Source organism: Enhydra lutris, unplaced genomic scaffold, assembly GCF_002288905.1.
Source record: "Enhydra lutris kenyoni isolate GAN:26980312 unplaced genomic scaffold, ASM228890v2 scaffoldscaffold51, whole genome shotgun sequence".
Taxonomy (NCBI): domain Eukaryota; kingdom Metazoa; phylum Chordata; class Mammalia; order Carnivora; family Mustelidae; genus Enhydra; species Enhydra lutris.
The window spans coordinates 187,767-206,148 of NW_019154135.1; the positions used below are offsets into that span (position 1 = coordinate 187,767).

The 18,382-nt window shown below is 40.0% G+C and overlaps 1 protein-coding gene across 2 annotated transcripts in view; it reads right to left on the bottom strand.

Moving 5' to 3' along the window:
- Positions 1 to 18,382, bottom strand: part of LOC111157046 (amphiphysin) — a 245,862-nt gene that overhangs the window by 86,248 nt on the left and 141,232 nt on the right. For both annotated transcript variants that reach the window (XM_022518258.1, XM_022518257.1), the window contains exons 6-7: positions 5,296 to 5,403; positions 2,404 to 2,489 (exon numbers count right to left, since the gene is read on the bottom strand). In XM_022518258.1, coding sequence (XP_022373966.1) covers positions 2,404 to 2,489; positions 5,296 to 5,403 — 194 coding nt within the window. The remainder of the gene's footprint in view (positions 1 to 2,403; positions 2,490 to 5,295; positions 5,404 to 18,382) is intronic.

Consider the following 18,382-nt stretch of genomic DNA (forward strand, 5'->3'; position numbering starts at 1 on the left):
AAAATGTTGAAAAGGCCTAAACTAGGTTTTCATCAAAAGGCAGGACATACAAAGGAGTGAGCCTTGAGTGTGGGAATAAGTCAGTGGATTATAAAGCACCGAAGCATTGAGATTGCATTTGGCCAGATGAGGGGAAATGTTTCCCTCCAAATTTATCCTTCAAATATTCCCATTGTGTTTAAGTTCTTATCAAGTCTTTCATATTACAAGATACTCTGACAGATTCTTACACTGAATGACCAAATACTATCTGGGGAAGACACATAAGCCTCAATGACATCAGTCATCGCTGGTTTTGAATTCTTACAGAGAACATTAGGAAAAGAAATTCGTTACACACCCAATACATATTAAGGCAAATAATAACTGTGTTCTGGCAATTTTGGCCATTTCCCCAGAAGTATTATCTCATAATTGGAAGTGCTGAGTATTGTGGTACCTTAGCTCTTGCAAAATCAGTTTAAAAAGCAATTGAGTAAGTAATTACATTTGAGACCACAAAAATTCCTTTAGAGGGGGAAAGAACAGAGTAACTGTCTAAATTGTATGCAAATGACAACTTGTGTTTCCAACGGGATATCTGTGGGGGAAGATAATAAGCTCTGGGGAACTACCAGCTGACTTGATGAGTGTCCTTAATGAGGACGAAGACATGGATGCCAAAGACAGATATAAAGATCTTAGATACAAGTATTGCTTGAAATATGAGTGTAAAATACATTTCTTTTCTTAAAAGACTTTATTTATTTATTTGACAGAGAGAGGGAACACAAGCAGGGGGCGTGGGAGGGAGAGAAGCAGGCTTGCCGCCGAGCAGGGAAACTGATGTGGGCCTTGATCCCAGGACCCTGGGACCATGACCTGAGCTGAAGGCAGAAGGCAGATGCTTAGAGACTGAGCCACCCAAGCACACGTAAAATAGATTTCTTAAAAATATATAATTTCATATAATTTGTGATTTTAAAAAGGCATGAATACTTCAATTAAAATTATGAATAGGTATTTGCTTCATCTGTATCCCTAGAAGTTTTATATGTTCAGGCTGCTCAAAATCCTCTTCCTTGGGCACACACAGTAGGCTGCTCAGCAGACCACAAAGATTTGTCAAGGTAGAGCTTCTGAATGACAAGGTGGACAGGATGAGGTCAAAGACACAAATGTGAGGACAAGACCACCATCATTACCCACAGTGAGAGTAAGGGCAGTGGCAGTGAGAATAGGGAGAGAGAGACCAATCCAGAAGACCACAGAGAAAAAGGATGGATTGATTCCTTTGATGGTCCTCTGGTTTTCTATAGTTTCTGACTCCACAGTTTGTAGTCTGGGAGCCCAGGAATGATAGTACCACAAAGAGAAATACAGATGTTGAAAGAATGAGTACATTCTGATGAGCGATGACCTAATTTCACAAATGTTAAAATTCGGGTTATGGCTGAACATTGAAGTGGTCATGCCCTACAGGCTGAGTTTATCAGGAACTAACCAGAATTTCCTCCAGTTATTTCAGTAGTTCAAAAATAAACATGGAGTGCCTACTCCAGGCAAAAAATTGAGGCAAACTCAATTTTTGGATAAATTCCACTCTAGACCCTCAAAATGCTGACAATTTTAGAGGATAAGTAGGAACTCCAGATTATCTATGGAGGAAGGTTTTAAGGGATGCCAATCTGGTTGGAAGCTGGGCTAGATGGTTTGCCTTAAAGCAGGGTTGCACAGAGAACACAATTCTGTTTATTTGGCAGGGGAGTATGACGCACTGATGTAAATTGAGAGACATAAGGACCCACTTCATCCAACAACTTCCTGGTTCTACCACTGAGTGGGAAAAAGTAGACAAAGGAGGGACAATGCACTTAATGCCACAGGAAATGCAGAGTACCCATAATAAGAAGAATATTTAGCCCTTCAAACAGGAATGAAGTTCAGGTTAAAAGGTCAGAACTGAAAGCAGAGGTTTGACATCAAAGTTGGAACACCAGATGACCTCTCGGAATAAATGGAGTCCTGCCAAGAGCTAAAAGGTATCCTTGTAAATTTCAAAGTTAAGGGCAGTTCTCCACATGCCTCGAATTGAGATCTGGGGCCCCATTTGAGAAACAGATCAAGGTCTAAAACTCTACGGTCAATAGAATAGTTGCTAGCCTCATGTTGTTATTTAAATTTAAATGAATCGAAACAAAATAAATTAAATCTAAATTGCAGTTCCTCCACCATACTAGCCATAATCCAAGTGTTCAACAGCTCACCATATGTGGCAAGTAGCTATTGCCTAAAATTAACAGAAATAGAACACTTCTCTTAGATGGCGCTTTAGCATCACAAGCAATAAAGACAAGAGAAGGGATTTCCCTGTTCTTGATTTTTTAAAAGGGATGTGGACACCCTGTACAGAAGCAACTTTACCTTGACCATAACGATGGTAACTCTTCTTGTAAGTCAACGTTAAACTCTTCAAATACTTTCTGTGCTTTCTGAAATTCCTCTTCTGCCTAGAAGACACATAACAAGTGTTTACACTAAAAAAATGTCATTGAAACACAAGCCATTTCTATATACAACAACAGCATTTAAAATAAAAAGGGAATAGCTTTACAGCATATTGAGAAGGACAGAAATTTGTCTAGTTAAGGGGCGCCTGGGTGGCTCAGTGGGTTAAAGCCTCTGCCTTCAGCTCAGGTCATGATCTCGGCGTTCTGGGATCGAGACCCGCATCGGGCTCTCTGCTCAGCAGAGAGCCTGCTTCCCCCTCCCTCTCTCTCTCTGTCTGCCTCTCTGTCTACTTGTAATCTCTGTCTGTCAAATGAATAAATAAAATATTAAAAAAAAAAAAGAAATTTGTCTAGTTAAAATCCACATAATTTTGGGGTGCCTGGATGGCTCAGTTGGTCAGGCATCTGACTCTTGATTTAGACTTTGGTCATGATTTCAGGGTAAGTCTGAACCCCCCATCAGGCTCCAGGCTGGGTATGAAGCCTACTTAAGATTCTTTCTCTCCCTCTCCCTCCACCCCTCCCCCACTCACAAGCACACGCATATTCCTCTCAAAAACAAACCAAAAAACAAAATTCGCATAATTTTCTTCAATAACAGTGAAATAGTAAGACATTTTTTAAAAAATATTTATTTATTTATTTATTTATTTGACAGAGATCACAAGTAGGCAGAGAGGCAGGCAGAGAGAGAGAGAGGAAACAGGCTCCCTGCTGAGCAGAGAGCCCAATGCGGGGCTCGGTCCCAGGACCCTGGGATCATGACCTGAGCCAAAGTCAGAGGCTTTAACCCACTGAGCCACCCAGGCGCCCCGAAATAATAAGTCTTATTAAGACACAAAAACTGACTTGATTACAATGGTTGTTTTTGTAGCCTGGCAGCTTGGCCACAAAAATATAACTGCCTGTCCCATACACTGCTCTGTTCTGGATACTGGACATGGATACTTCCCAAAGGACTTCCCCATCTAGTGAGAAATCTAAGTAATTACATCACAAACTAGCACTTACAAACTACTGCAGAGCATGCTACTGGGGAAGACGGTACAGAAACAGAAGGTTCCATAGGGAAAGTGATATTCTAAAGGAATCTGAAGAATCAGCAAATGTTCCATGAAGAAGCAGGTGGAGAGGTGCTACAATGCATAAAGGTGGCGTTCCCTGGGTTAGAATCCCAGCTTACTAATGGTGTCAATTTGTGAAATGGTTTTAACGTTCATCTCTGATGCCTCACTGATAAAATGGAGATGGTAATGCCCACTTCACAGGTATCATGAGTATTAAGAAGCAATGGCACAGATGAGAGGGTGCCTGGCACCTAAGGTGTCTTACGCAAAGGGCAGCTGTCATCGTGGCTGCTCAGGAACTGATGTGTGGGTCAGGAGAGCATTAGTTCAGGGTGTGGGTATGAAAGGAAGAGCAGAGGGGAAAGAAGATTCAAAGCTGATTAGGACGAACAGGTGAGTCATAACCAAGTTGCGCAGGTCTCATATGCACACTAAGAAATTTAGATTTGTTTTCTACAGGCTACCTGAGCCATTAAAAGACAAGCAGTGGAGAAACATATCTAGATATGTGATGTAGAAATACTATTCCGACAGCTGTGTGTAGGCAGATAGGAGGAGGCAAGACTGGAAGCAAAGGGAATAGTTAGGCGTCAGTTGGCGTCTGTAAGTGACTGGCTTACATAGTAAAAGCTACTGAAATGGGTATTCTAAAAGAAAACGAATGTTCTACAAGCCCAGCACATAACTGCACTCTCTGGAAACCATAGGTTATGTCTTAGAACTTCAAATTTGGTTTTCTATCTGAATGTGCCTTTTTTTTTTTTTAAAGATTTTATTTATTTATTTATTTGACAGAGAGAAATCACAAGTAGGCAGAGGGGCAGGCAGAGAGAGAGAGGAGGAAGCAGGCTCCCCGCCAAGCAGAGAGACCAATGCGGGACTCAATCCCAGGACCCTGAGATCATGACCTGAGCTGAAGGCAGAGGCCTAACCCACTGAGCCACCCAGGCACCCCCTGAATTTGCCTTTTAACTTTAAATATGGACCTTAAACACAGAAAGAAGTGGAAGAACACATTAACTTTCACTGAGCCTGCAGTATTGCTGGGGCCAAGGTTTACTCTGACCAAAATGTGTGAGTCAGTGTCAGCCATGTGTACTCTAAAGTCACATGAAAAACCTTATAAAAATTAGGGAAAGCAGCCCACAAGTACCATGTATCAGCTTAAATTCTGTCTTAATTCCACTCTCCTTTAAAAAGGAAATAACAGGTATACCTTGTTTTGCTACGCTTTGCTTCACTGTGCTTTACTGACACTGAAAATTTTTACAGACTGAGGGTTTGTGGCAACCCTGCACCAAGCAACCCTACAGGTAACACTTTTCTAGCAGCATTTGCTTACCTGATGTCTCTGTCTCACATTCACGTAATTCTTGCAATATTTAAGCATTTTCATTATATTTGTTATAATCTATGATCAGTGATTATGACTTGCTGAAAGCTCACGTAATAAAATTTTTAGCAATAAAGTGTTTCTAATGAAAATATTGTATTTTTAAACCCAATGCTATTACACACTTGATAGACTATGGTATAGCATCAACATAACTTTCAGATATACTGGGTAACTAAAAAATTCATTTGATGGCTTTATTACAATATTTGTTTTATTGTCATGGTTGGGAACTGAACCCAACCATGGGTTATGCTATCTCTGAGTTATGCTAAATTTTAAAAAGAAAAGTCGTTATACATCATATAATATGGAGAGTGGCGTCAACAGTTGGATCAATTCTTACCTTTGAGATCCGACTTTCATCCTTCCTCTTGGAGCTCTGCAAAGCTTCCAGGTGGTGGCGGGCACTGTCATAGTCCACTAGCTTCCTGCTGCGTTTTGCGATGCGATTCTGTTGACAAGGAAATGCGTGCATGATTATAGATTCTCTTTTTGATTATTAAAATGCTTCCACTGTGCAGAGTAACAGGATCTTGACTAGACACTGAAAGTGAACCAGAATTTCAGTCAACAAGTGATACCTGGAAAATCACACTACCACCTCCAATTCTCTCCGTAAAAACCATCAGGTAAATAGCTTTCCTTCTGAAAATAATTAGGCTGATTATGAACAGTGAAAGGTAGAATTTGCAGTCAAGATCAGAAATATTCCAGAACTGGTTAAGGGAAGCAATACGATCTTTTACCCTCTATTCTAAGTCTTTCAATGTTCCATTCTGAATGTCATGGAAGACTCTAGTAGGATTTGGTTTTAGAATTCTAATGACACTCATACCAACAGAAGTTCTATAATGCAAATTTACTTCCTAAAAAAATCCTTTTTCTTAGTCATATTCCTCAATCCTTCTGTTCATTAGAATCACCTGAGGAGCCAAAAAAACACAAGCATCCATAGAGACTCCACTTCCGTTTAGGATATAGACGGCTACAACAAATGTCCCTCTCACACGGACAAGAAAAAGTTTGGATAATCTATAAAAGGATAACTCCTTTTGATTCCATCAGAGACCTAAGGGTCACAAGGCAGCAAAATAATCTGAAGTCTTGTATTTGGGTAGAAGAACAAAGTCCCCCAAGGAGAGACAAGACAACAAATCATTTGTGCCAACAAACCAAAGTACAGGTAGAAGTTGTGGACGTGAACACGTCAGCCAACATTTTAACAAAATGGTAGAGGCCTAGCGTGGATTAATGTATCACTGTGGAAAGCTGGGTAGCCAAGACACAAGGGCAAATTGCACTTAAGGGTAAGCTCTTCCCTTCAGCCTCCAATGGATGCTGTAAGAACGCTTGGGAAGAAGATATTCTTTAGCAGTACAGGTGAGAATGAAGTGAGCTATGGGTGTTACAGGGTGGGCACTGGGCTGTGCCCATTTCATATACCTTTTTCTCTTACAGGACGAAAGCTGTAAGTTGCTTAAGGAGGGAGCCCACAGAGAACAGGCAAAGGTATACTGCTTGATGGAGAGGAATAGAAGCAAAAGCAATCTGGCCCTGCAAAAGGATTAGGAAACCCTTCCAGCCCCTATGATATATGTAAAGATCAATTTTACACAAGGAAGGATAGAAGAAAAATCTCTACTGATTGGGGAGGGATATAAAATCTTCTTGGGCCATCGGCTGTCTCCTTAAACAAGCAGAGGTCTGTTTCCACTCAAGTGGGGCAGGAAATTCCTGTCGAAAGCCAACCAAAGATATGAGACTGATGTTCTCTAGACAGGCCAAGAATATGGGGCCCCTGTGTGGCTCAGTTGTTAAGTGTCCGCCTTCAGCTCAGGTCATGATCCCAGAGTCCTGGGATCGAGCCCAGCATCAGGCTCCCTGCTCGGCGGGAAGCCTGTTTCTCCCTCTCCCACTTCCCCTGCTTGTGTTTCCTCTCTCACTGTCTCTCTGTCAGATAAATAAATAAAATCTTAAAAAAAAAAAAAAAAGGACAGGCCAAGCAAGTATAACAAAACCCAGCCATATCGCCATTATAAGTCTAACACTCAACAATAAGTGATAGCTGGGGAGGCATAGTCAAGATGGCAGTAGGCTGGGATAACATCAGGTAGCAGGAGTTAAGCTAGATAGTTATAGAACAATTCCGAACACCTACAAATCCAACAGGAGATCGAAGTGAAGAAGAGCAGCAATTCTAGAAACAGAAAATCGACCTCTTTGAAAGGTAGGACATGCGAGAAGTGAATCAGAAGTGATGGGAAGATAGACTGCAGGGGGAGGGGCCAGCTCCTCGCAAGCAGCGGAGCTTAGAGGTCTGTTCCACTGAGGTACATTGCTCCAGAGGCTAAGCAGGGGTGGAGCTCTTGCGGCGACAGTGTGGTCTCAGGTCCTGTGGAGTCACAGAAGGATGGAGGTGTCTGAGTATCGCAGAGCTTGGAGGTATGAGAGTAGGGGAGCTGGATACAGAGACAGAGCTGAGGAGTGAGCGCTCAGGTTGGGGTTACCTTAAACTGAGATCCATGGCACAGTCAGACCACTGATCTTTGAGCAGGGACCCCACAAGTGGCAGATCCGGGGAGACACCCCTGGAAGAGTGGCAGGGATCTGCTGGGTTTGGAGACTCCAAACGGGGCTGTGTGCCAGAGACAGAAACGCTCAGTCACAGGCCGGGTAAGCTCAGAGCACGGTGGGAGACCAGGGAGATGAGAGTGATTAAATGCTTTGGCCAAAGGCACACTGAGGAGTGGGGCCCCGAGTACTCGGCTCTTCCAGGCCAGAGATTGATAGGCGGCCATTTTCATTCCAGTCCTCCAGAACTCTACGGAAAGCATTCAGGGAACAAAAGTTCCCAAGAGCTAATACCAGCAGATTACTTAGGCCGGCCCCTGGCAAGGATGGTCCAATTCCACCTCGGGCAAAGACACTTGAGAATCACTACAACAGGCCCCTCCCCCAGAAGATCAGCAAGAAATCCGGCCAAAAACAAGCTCACTAATCAAGGACAACAGCCAAATTCCAGAAGGGAAAGCAAAGCATGGAATTCATGGCTTTCTCCGCATGATTCTTTAGTCTTGCAAAGTTAATTAAATTCTTCAATTTTTTTTTCTTATTCTAATTTTTTTAACTTTTACTCATTCTTTTTTTAACATTTTTTAACTAGTTTATCTTAACAATACCTTTCTTAAAAAAATCTTTTTTAACCTTTATTATTATAGTCATATTTTATCCTTCATTGTATCTAACTTTATCTTTTGTATACACATAGGGTTTTTTCTTCTAAAAAATTTTGCGATACGACTTCTTCTAATAGATCAAAATATACCCTAAATCTAACACAGGGTTTGCTCTAGTCTCCAGAATGAGCAAATTCTCTCCATTTTCTTTTTCTTTCTTTTCCCAACCACCTTATCTTATCAACTCCTTTTTAAAATTTTTTTAAAATTTTCATCTTTACAGTCATATTCCATCCCTTCAACATGTTAACCCTTATATTTGTGTATGTGTGTGTGTGTGTGTGTATGTATATATATATACATATATACATTTTCTTTTTCTTTCTTTAAAATTATGGAAGGCAGTTTCTACTAAGAGACCAAAATACTCCCAAAATCAAGTGGGTGGCTCTGTCCTATTTACTAGTCTAATATATATATTTTCTTTTTTTTTTTCAATTTTTTTTGTAACTTCTTTTTATGCCCTTTCTTCTCCCCATGATTTGGGGTCTCTTCTGATTTGGTTAACGCACATTTTTCTGCGGTCCTTGCCACCCTTTTAGTATTTTATTTTATTTTATTCTTATTTGGATAAAATGACAAGGCAGAAAAACTCACCACAAAAAAAAAGAACAAGAGGCAGTACTGAAGGCTAGGGACCTAATCAAAATAGACATTGTTACTATGTGAGAACGAGAGTTCAGAATGATGATTCCAAGGTGCTAGTTGGCTCGAAAAAGGCATGGAAGATATTAGAGAAACCCTGTCTGGAGAAATAAATGCCCTTTCTGGAGAAATAAAAGAACTAAAATCTAACCAAGCTGAAATCAAAAAAGGTATTAATGAGGTGCAATAAAAAATGGAGGCTCTTACTGCTATGATAAATGAGGCCAAAGAGAGAATTAGTGATACAGAAGACCAAATGACAGAGAATAAAGAAGCTGAGCGAAAGAGAGACAAACAACTACTGGACCACGAGGGGAAAATTGGAGAGATAAATGATACCATAAGACAAAATAATATCAGAATAATTGGGATTTCAGAATAAGAAGAAAGACAGAGGGAGGCAGAAGGTATATTGGAGCAAATTACTGTAGAGAATTTTCTAATATGGCAAAGGGAATAAGCATCAAAATCCAGGAGGCACAGAGAACCCCCCTCAAAATCAGTAAGAATAGGTCCACACCTCATCATCTAAGAGTAAAACTTACAAGTCTTAGTGACAAAGAGAAAATTCTGAAATCAGCCCGGCACAAGAAGTCTGTATCATACAATATTAGACTGGCAGCAGACTTATCTACAGAGACCTCGCAGGCCAGAAAGAACTGGCATGATATATTCAGAGCACTAAATGAGAAAAACATGCAGCCAAGAACACTATATATCGAGCTAGGTTATCATTGAAAATAGAGGGAGAGATAAAAACCTTATGGGACAAACAAAAACTAAAAGAGTTTGTAAACACCAAACCAGCTCTACAGAAAATATTGAAAGGGATCCTCTAAACAAAGAGAGAGCCTAAGAGTAGTAGACCAAAAAGGAACAGAGACAATATACAGTAACAGTCACCTTTCAGGCAATACAATGACACTAAATTTGTATCTCTCAATAGTTACCCTGAATATAAATGGGCTAAATGCACCAATCAAAAGACACAGGGTATCAGAATGGATAAAAAGACAAAACGCATCTATATGCTGTCTACAAGAAACTCATTTTAGACCCAAAGACACCTCCAGATTTAAAGTGAGGGGGCGGGAAACAATTTACCATGCTAATGGACATCAAAAGAAAGCTGGGGTGGCAATCCTTATATCAGATCAATTGGATTTTCAGCCAAAGACTATAATAAGAGATGAGGAAGGACACTATATCATACTCAAAGGCTCTGTCCAACAAAAAGATCTAACAATTTTAAATATCTATGCTCCTAACATGGGAGCAGCCAACTACATAAACCAATTAATAAAAAAATCAAAGAAACACATGGACAATAATACAATAATAGTAGGGAACTTTAACACTCCCCTCACTGAAATGGACAGATCATCCAAACAAAAGTCAACAAGGAAATAAAGGCCTTAAATGAAACACTGGACCAGATGGGACATCACAGATCTATTCAGAACAGTCCATCCCAAAGCAACAGAATACACATTCTTCTCTAGTGCATATGGAACATTCCCCAGAATAGAGCACATCCTGAGTCACAAATCAGGTCTCAACTGGTACCAGAAGATTGGGATCATTCCCTGCATATTTTCAGACCACAATGCTCTGAAGCTAGAACTCAACCACAAGGGGAAATTTGGAACGAACCTAAATACATGGAGGCTAAAGAGCATCCTACTAAAGAATGAATGGGTCAACCAAGAAATTAAAGAAGAACTGAAAAAAATTCATGGAAACAAATGATAATGAAAACACAATGGTTCAAAATCTGTGGGACACAGCAAAGGCAGTCCTGAGAGGAAAATATATAGTGATACAAGCCTTTCTCAAGAAACAGGAAAGGTCTCAAATACACAACCTAATCCTACACCTAAAGGAGCTGGAGAAAGAACAGCAAAGAAAGCCTAAATGCAGCAGGAGAAGAGAAATAATAAAGATCAGAGCAGAAATCAATGAACTAGAAACCAAAAGAAACAGTAAAACAAATCAATGAAACTAGGAGCTGGTTCTTTGAATGAATTAATGAGATTGATAAACCCCTGCCCAGACCTATCAAAAAGAAAAGAGAAAGGACCCAAATAAATAAAATCATGAATGAAAGAGGAGAGATCACAAACAACACCAAAGACATACAAACAACTGTAAGAACATAATATGAGCAACTATACACCAGCAAATTGCACAATCTGGAAGAAATGGATGCATTCCTAGAGACGTATAAACTATCACAACTGAACCAGGATGAAGTAGAAAACCTGAGCAGACCCATAACCAGTAAGGAGACTGAAGAAGTCATCAAAAATCTCCACACAAACAAGGGCCCAGGGCCACATGGCTTCCCAGGGCAATTCTACCAAGCATTAAGGGGTATAAGCATTGAGGGGCACCTGGGTGGCTCAGTGGGTTAAGCCCCTGCCTTCAGCTCAGGTTATGATCTCGGGGTCCTGGGATCAAGCCCTGTACTGCGGTCTCTGCTCAGCCCAGAGCCTGTTTCCTCCTCTTGCTCTCTACCTGCCTCTCTGCCTCCTTGTGATCTGTCTGTTAAGTAAATAAAATCTTTTAAAAATAAATAAATAAAATAAGAATTAAATCCTATTCCCCTGAGACTGTTCCAAAAATTAGAAATGGAAGGAAAACTGCCAAACTCATTTTTTGAGGCAAGCATTACCTTACCTTGATCCCAAAACCAGACAAAGACCCCCTCAAAAAGGAGAAATAGAGACCAATATCCTTGATGAACACAGATGTGAAAATTCTCACCAAAATACTAGCCAATAGGATCCAACAGTACATTAAAAGGATTATTCACCACAACCAAGTGGATTTATTCCAGGGCTGCAAGGTTGGTTCAACATCCACAAATCAATCAGTGTGACACAATACATTAATAAAAGAAAGAACAGGGGCGCCTGGGTGGCTCAGTGGGTTAAGCCGCTGCCTTCGGCTCAGGTCATGATCTCGGAGTCCTGGGATCGAGCCCTGCATCGGGCTCTCTGCTCGGCAGGGAGCCTGCTTCCTCCTCTCTCTGCCTGCCAGATCTCTGCCTGCTTGTGATCTCTCTGTCAAATAAATAAATAAAATCTTTAAAAAAAAATAAATAAAAGAAAGAACAAGAACCATATGATACTCTCAATAGATGCTGCAAAAGCATTTGACAAAGCACAGCTTCCTTTCTTCATCAAAACTCTTCAAAGTGTAGGGATAGAGGGTACTTACTTAATATCATCAAACCCATCCATGAAAAACCCACACTGAATATCATTCTCAATGGAGAAAAACTGAGACCTTTTCTGCTAAGGTCAGGCACACAGCAGGGATGTCCATTATCACCAAGGCTATTCAACATAGTACTAGAAGTCCTAGCCTCAGCAATCAGACAACAAAAAGAAATTAAAGGCATCCAAATTGGAAAAGAAGTCAAAGTATCACTCCTCGCAGATGATATGATACTTTATGTAGAAAACCCAAAAGACTCGACTCCAAATCTGCTAGAACTTTTATGGGAATTCAGTAAAGTGTCAGGATATAAAATCAATGCACAGAAATCAGTTGCATTTCTATACACCAACAACAAGACAGAAGAAAGAGAAATTAAGGTATCAATCCCATTTACAATTGCACCCAAAACCATAAGATACCTAGGAATAAACCTAACCAAAGAGGCTAAGAATCTATACTCAGAAAACTATGAGTTACTCATGAAAGAAACTGAGGAAGACACAAAGAAATGGAAAAATGTTCCATGCTCATGATTGGAAGAACAAATATTGTGAAAATGTCTACGGTACCTAAAGCAATCTATACGATTAATGCAATCCCTAATAAAATACCATCCATTTTTTCAACGAAATGGAACAAATAATCCTAAAATTTGTACAGAACCAGAAAAAACCTTGAATAGCCATAGGAATATTGAAAAAGAAAGCCAAAGTTGGTGGCATCACAATTCCAGATTTCAAGCTCTATTACAAAGCTGTCATCATCAAGACAGACACATAGAGCAATGGAACAGAATAAAGAGCCCAGAAATAGACCCTCAACTCTATGGTCGACTAATCTTCGACAAAGCAGGAAAGAATGTCCAATGGAAAAAAGACAGCCTCTTCAATAAATGGTGTTGGGAAAATTGGACAGCCACATACAGAAAAATGAAATCGGACCATTTCCTTATACCACACACGAAAATGGACTCAAAAATGGATGAAGGACCTCAATGTGAGAAAGTAATCCATCAAAATCCTTGAGGAGAACACGGGCAGCAACCTCTTCGACCTCAGCTGCAGCAACGTCTTCCTGGGAACATCGCCAAAGGCAAGGGAAGCAAAGGCAAAAATGAACTATTGGGATTTCATCAAGATCAAAAGCTTTTGCACAGCAAAGGAAACAGTTAACAAAACCAAAAGACAACTGACAGAATGGGAGAAGATATTTGCAAGCGACATATCAGATAAAGGGCTAGTGTCCAAAATCTATAAAGAGCTTAGCAAACTCAACACCCAAAGAACAAATAATCTAATCAAGAAATGGGCAGAAGACATGAACAGACATTTCTGCAAAGAAGACATCCAGATGGCCAACAGACACATGAAAAAGTGCTCCACATCACTCTGCATCAGGGAAATACAAATCAAAACCACAATGAGATACCACCTCACACCAGTCAGAATGGCTAAAATTAACAAGTCAGGAAATGACAGGTGCTGGCGAGGATGCGGAGAAAGGGGAACCCTCCTACGCTGTTGGTGGGAAAGCAAGCTGATGCAATCCCTCTGGAAAACAGCATGGATGTTCCTCAAAATGTTGAAAATAGAACTACCTTATGACCCAGCAATTGCACTACTGGGTATTTACCCTAAAGATACAAACGTAGTGATGCATAGGGGCACGTGCACCCGAATGTTTATAGCAGCAATGTCCACAATAGCCAAACTATGGAAAGAACCTAGATGTCCATCAACAGATGAATGGAAAAAGAAGATGTGGTATATATATACAATGGAATACTATGCAGCTATCAAAGGAAATGAAATCGTGCCATTTGCGACAACGTGGATGGAACTAGAGGGTATCATGCTTAGCGAAATAAGTCAATCAGAGAAGGACAACTATCATATGATCTCCCTGATATGAGGAAATGGAGATGCAACATGGGGGGGTTAAGGGAGTAAGAGAAAAATAAATGAAACAATATGGGATTGGGAGGGAGACAAACCATAAGTGACTCTGAATCTCACAAAACAAACTGAGGGTTGCTGGGGGGAGGGGGTTGGGAGAGGGTGGTGGGGTTATGGACATTGGGGAGGGTATGTGCTATGGTGAGTGCTGTGAAGTGTGTAAACCTGGCGATTCACTTACCTGTACCCCTGGGGATAAAAATAAATTATATGTTTATAAAAAAATAAAATAAATAAAATAAAATAAAAAGGATGTCAGAGAGGAAAAATTTCCTTGATACACTAATTGCTACACTTGAAACAGCCAAAAAAGAACAGTATACTTGAAAATGCATCAAGAAAAATTATTCACATTAAAACACAAAGAGATCTTGATGAAGTCCCAAAAGTTCAGTTTCTCTTTTGTTTCCTTTGCCTTTGCAGGCATATCTTGAAAGAAGTTACTGTGGCCCATGTCAAAGAGGTTACTGCCTATGTTCTCCTCTAGGATTTTGGTAGATTCCTGCTTCACGTTGAGGTCTTTTATCCATTTCGAGTTTCTCTGTGTGTATGGTGTAAGAGAATGGTCGTATTTCATTCTTCTACATGCAGCTGTCCAATTTTCCCAGAACCATTTATTGAAGAGACTGTCTTTTTTCCACTGGATATTTTGTCCTGCTTTGTCAGAGATTAGTTGACAATAGAGTTGAGAGTCCATATCTGGGCCCTCTACTCTGTTCCACTGTGTCTGTTTTTGTGCCAGTACCATGTTATCCTGGTGATCACAGCTTTGTAGTAAAGCTTGAAATTGGGCAACGTGATGCTCCCACTTTTGTTTTCCTTTTTCAACATTTGCTTAACAATTCGGGGTCTTTTCTGGTTCTATACAAATTTTAGAATTTTTTCTTCCAGCTCCTCAGAAAATGCCGGTGGAATTTTGCTCAGAATGGCACTGAAAGTATAGATGGCTCTTGACAGTATAGAAATTTTCACAATATTTATTCTTCCAATCCATGAGAATGGAATGCTCTTCCATCTTTTTGTGTCTTCTTCAATTTCTTTCATGAGTGTTCTGTAGTTGCTCGAGTACAGATCCTTTACCTCTTTGGTTAGGTTTATTCCCAGGTATCTTATGGTTCTTGGTCTACAGTAAATGGAATCGATTCTCTAATTTCCCTATTTTTTCATTGTTAGTGTATAAGAAAGCAATTGATTTCTGTAGATTGATTTTGTATCCTGCCACATTACTGAATTGCTCTATGAGTTCTAGTAGTTTGGGGGTGGAGTCCTCTGGGTTTTCCATATAAAGTATCATGTCATCTGCAAAGATGGAGAGTTTGACAACTTCCAATTTGAATACATTTTATTTCTTTTTGTTGTCTGATTGCTGTTGCTAGGACTTCTAGTACTATGTTGAACAACAGTGGTGAGATTGGACATTCTTGTCGTGTTCCTGATCTCATAGGGAATGCTGTCAGCTTTTTCCCATTGAGGATGATATTCACTGTGGGTATTTCATAGATTTTATGAAGTTGAGTAATGTTCCCTCTATCCCTATACTTTGAATCATTTTAATCAGGAACGGATGCTGTATCTTGTCAAATGCTTTTTCTGCATCAATTGAGAGGACCACGTGGTTCTTCTCTCTTCTCTTATTGATTTGTTCTATCACACTGATTGATTTGTGAATGTCGAATACTCTTGCATCCCATGGATAAATCCCACCTGGTCATGGTGGATAGTGTTTTTAATGTACTGTTGGATCCTGTTAGTTAGGATCTTGTTGAGAATCTTGGCATCTGTATTTCTCAGGGATATTGGTCTGAGATTTTCCTTTTTGATGGGGTCTTTGCCTGGTTTGGGGATCAGAGTAATGTTGGCTTCATAAAAAGAGTCTGGAGTTTTCCTTCTGTTTCTGTCTTTTGAAACAGCTTCAGGACAATAGGTATTATTTCTTCTTTGAAAGTTTGGTAGAATTCTCCAGGGAATCCATCAGGTCCTGAGCCCTTGTTTTTTTGGGAGGTTTTTGATCACTGCTTTAATTTTGTTACTAGATATTGGACTACTGAGGTTGTCAATTTCTTCCTGATTCAGTTTTGGAAGTTTATAGGTTTCCAGGAATGCACCCATTTCATCTAGGTTGCTTAACTTATTGGCATATAACTGTTGATAATTTCTGATGATTGTTTCTATTTCCTTGGTGTTAGTCGAAAATGAACTTTTGGGACTTCATCAAGATAAAAAGCTTTTGCACAGCAAAGGAAAACAGTCAACAAAACAAAGAGGCAACCGATGGAATGGGAGAAGATACTCGCAAATTACAGTATAGACAAAGGGCTGATATCCAAGATCTATAAAGAACTCCCCAAACTCAACACACACAAAATTAATAATCACATCAAAAAATGGGCAGAAGACATGAACAGACACTTCTCCAACGAAGACATACAAATGACTGACAGACACATGAAAATGTTCATTGTCATTAGCCAACCGGAGATTCAAATCAAAACCACATTGAGATACCACCTCAATGTGGTATCTAACAACAGTTAGAATGGTCAAAATTAACAAGACAGTAAACAACATGTATTGGAGAGGATGTGGAAAAAGGGGAACCCTCTAACACTGTTGGTGGGAATGCAAGTTGGTGCAGCCAATATCGAAAACAGTGTGGAGATTCCTTAGGAAATTAAAAATAGAGCTTCCCAATGACCCTACAATTGCACTACTGGATATTTACACCAAAGATCCAGATGTAGTGAAAAGAAGGGCCATCTGTACCCCAATGTTCATTGCAGCAATGGTTACAGTCACCAAACTGTGGAAAGAACCAAGATGCCCTTCCATGGACAAATGGATAAGGAAGATATGGTCCATATATACAATGGAATATTATGCTTCCATCAGAAAGGGTGAATACCCAACTTTTGTATCAACATGAACAGGACTGGAGGATATATGCTGAGTGAAATAAGTCAAGCAGAGAGAGTCAATTATCGTATGATTTCACTTACTTGGGGCACATAAAGAATAACATGGAGAGCATTAGGAGAAGGAAAGGAGAAGTGAGTTGAGGAAATCAGAGGGGGAGATAAACCATGAGAGACTGTGGACTCTGAGAAACAAACTGAGGGTTTTGGAGGGGAGAGGGGTGGGAGGTCCAGTGATCCTGTGGTAGGTTTTATGGAGGGCACGTATTGCACGGAGCACTGGGTGTGGTGCATAAACAATGAATTCTGTAACACTAAAAACAAATAAAAAAATTAATACATTTTTTTAAAAAAGAAATTAAAAATAGAGCTACCCTATGACCCTGCTATTGCACTATCGAGTATTTACCCCAAAGATACAGATGTAGTGAAAAGAAGGGCCATGTGTACCCCAATGTTCATAGCAGCAATGGTCACAGTCACCAAATTGTGGAAAGAACCAAGATGCCCTACAACAGACAAATGGATAAAGTTATGGTCCATATATACAATGGAGTATTATGCCTCCATCAGAAAGGATGAATACCCAACTTTTCTATCAGCACGGACAGGACTGCAGGAGATTATGCTGAGTGAAAAAAGTCAAGCAGAGAGAGTCAGTTATCATATGGTTTCACTTAGTTGTGGAGCAGAAGGAATAACATGGAGTACACTGGGAGATGGAGAGGAGAAGTGAGCTGGGGGAAATCAGAAGGGGAGACAACCCACGAGAGACTGTGGACTCTGAGATACAAACTGAGGGTTTTGGAGAGGGTCTGGGGGGTGGGATGAACCTGGTGGTGGGTATTAAGGAGGCCACATATTGCATGGAGCACTGGGTGTGGTGCACAAACAATGAGTTTTGGAACATCAAAAACAAAATAGAATTAAATTTAAAAAAACACACACACAAAGAGAAATGGGGTTGAAAAATAACAGCATCAAGCATACAAGACCTGTAACACAGTATTAAATAGTCCAACATGGTCTTTGGAGTTTCCAAAAGAAATGAGAGGTTAAGTCAAAAGAAATATTTAAGGAGATATTGGCTGAGAAATTTATATAATAATAAAATCATCAAAGTGCAGACCCAAGAAACTCACAGAACCCCAAGAATAACAAACACCGAACAATATCCATCCAGACACTTCATAGCCAAACTGCGTAAAATCAAGAAGAAAAATATAAAGACAAAGGCAAGGACTGTAGAAAGCTAATCTTGAGAAACTATACAAGCCAAAATACAATGACATAACATTTTTAATGTGCTGAAAATTTAAAAGAAAAAGAAAAAGAAATCTGCCAACTCAGAATTCTATTCCCAGTGAAATACCTTCCAAAGGTAAAAGTGAAATAAAATATTTATCAGACTGGGGAGCCTGTATGACTCAGTTGGTTAAACATCTGACTCTTGATTT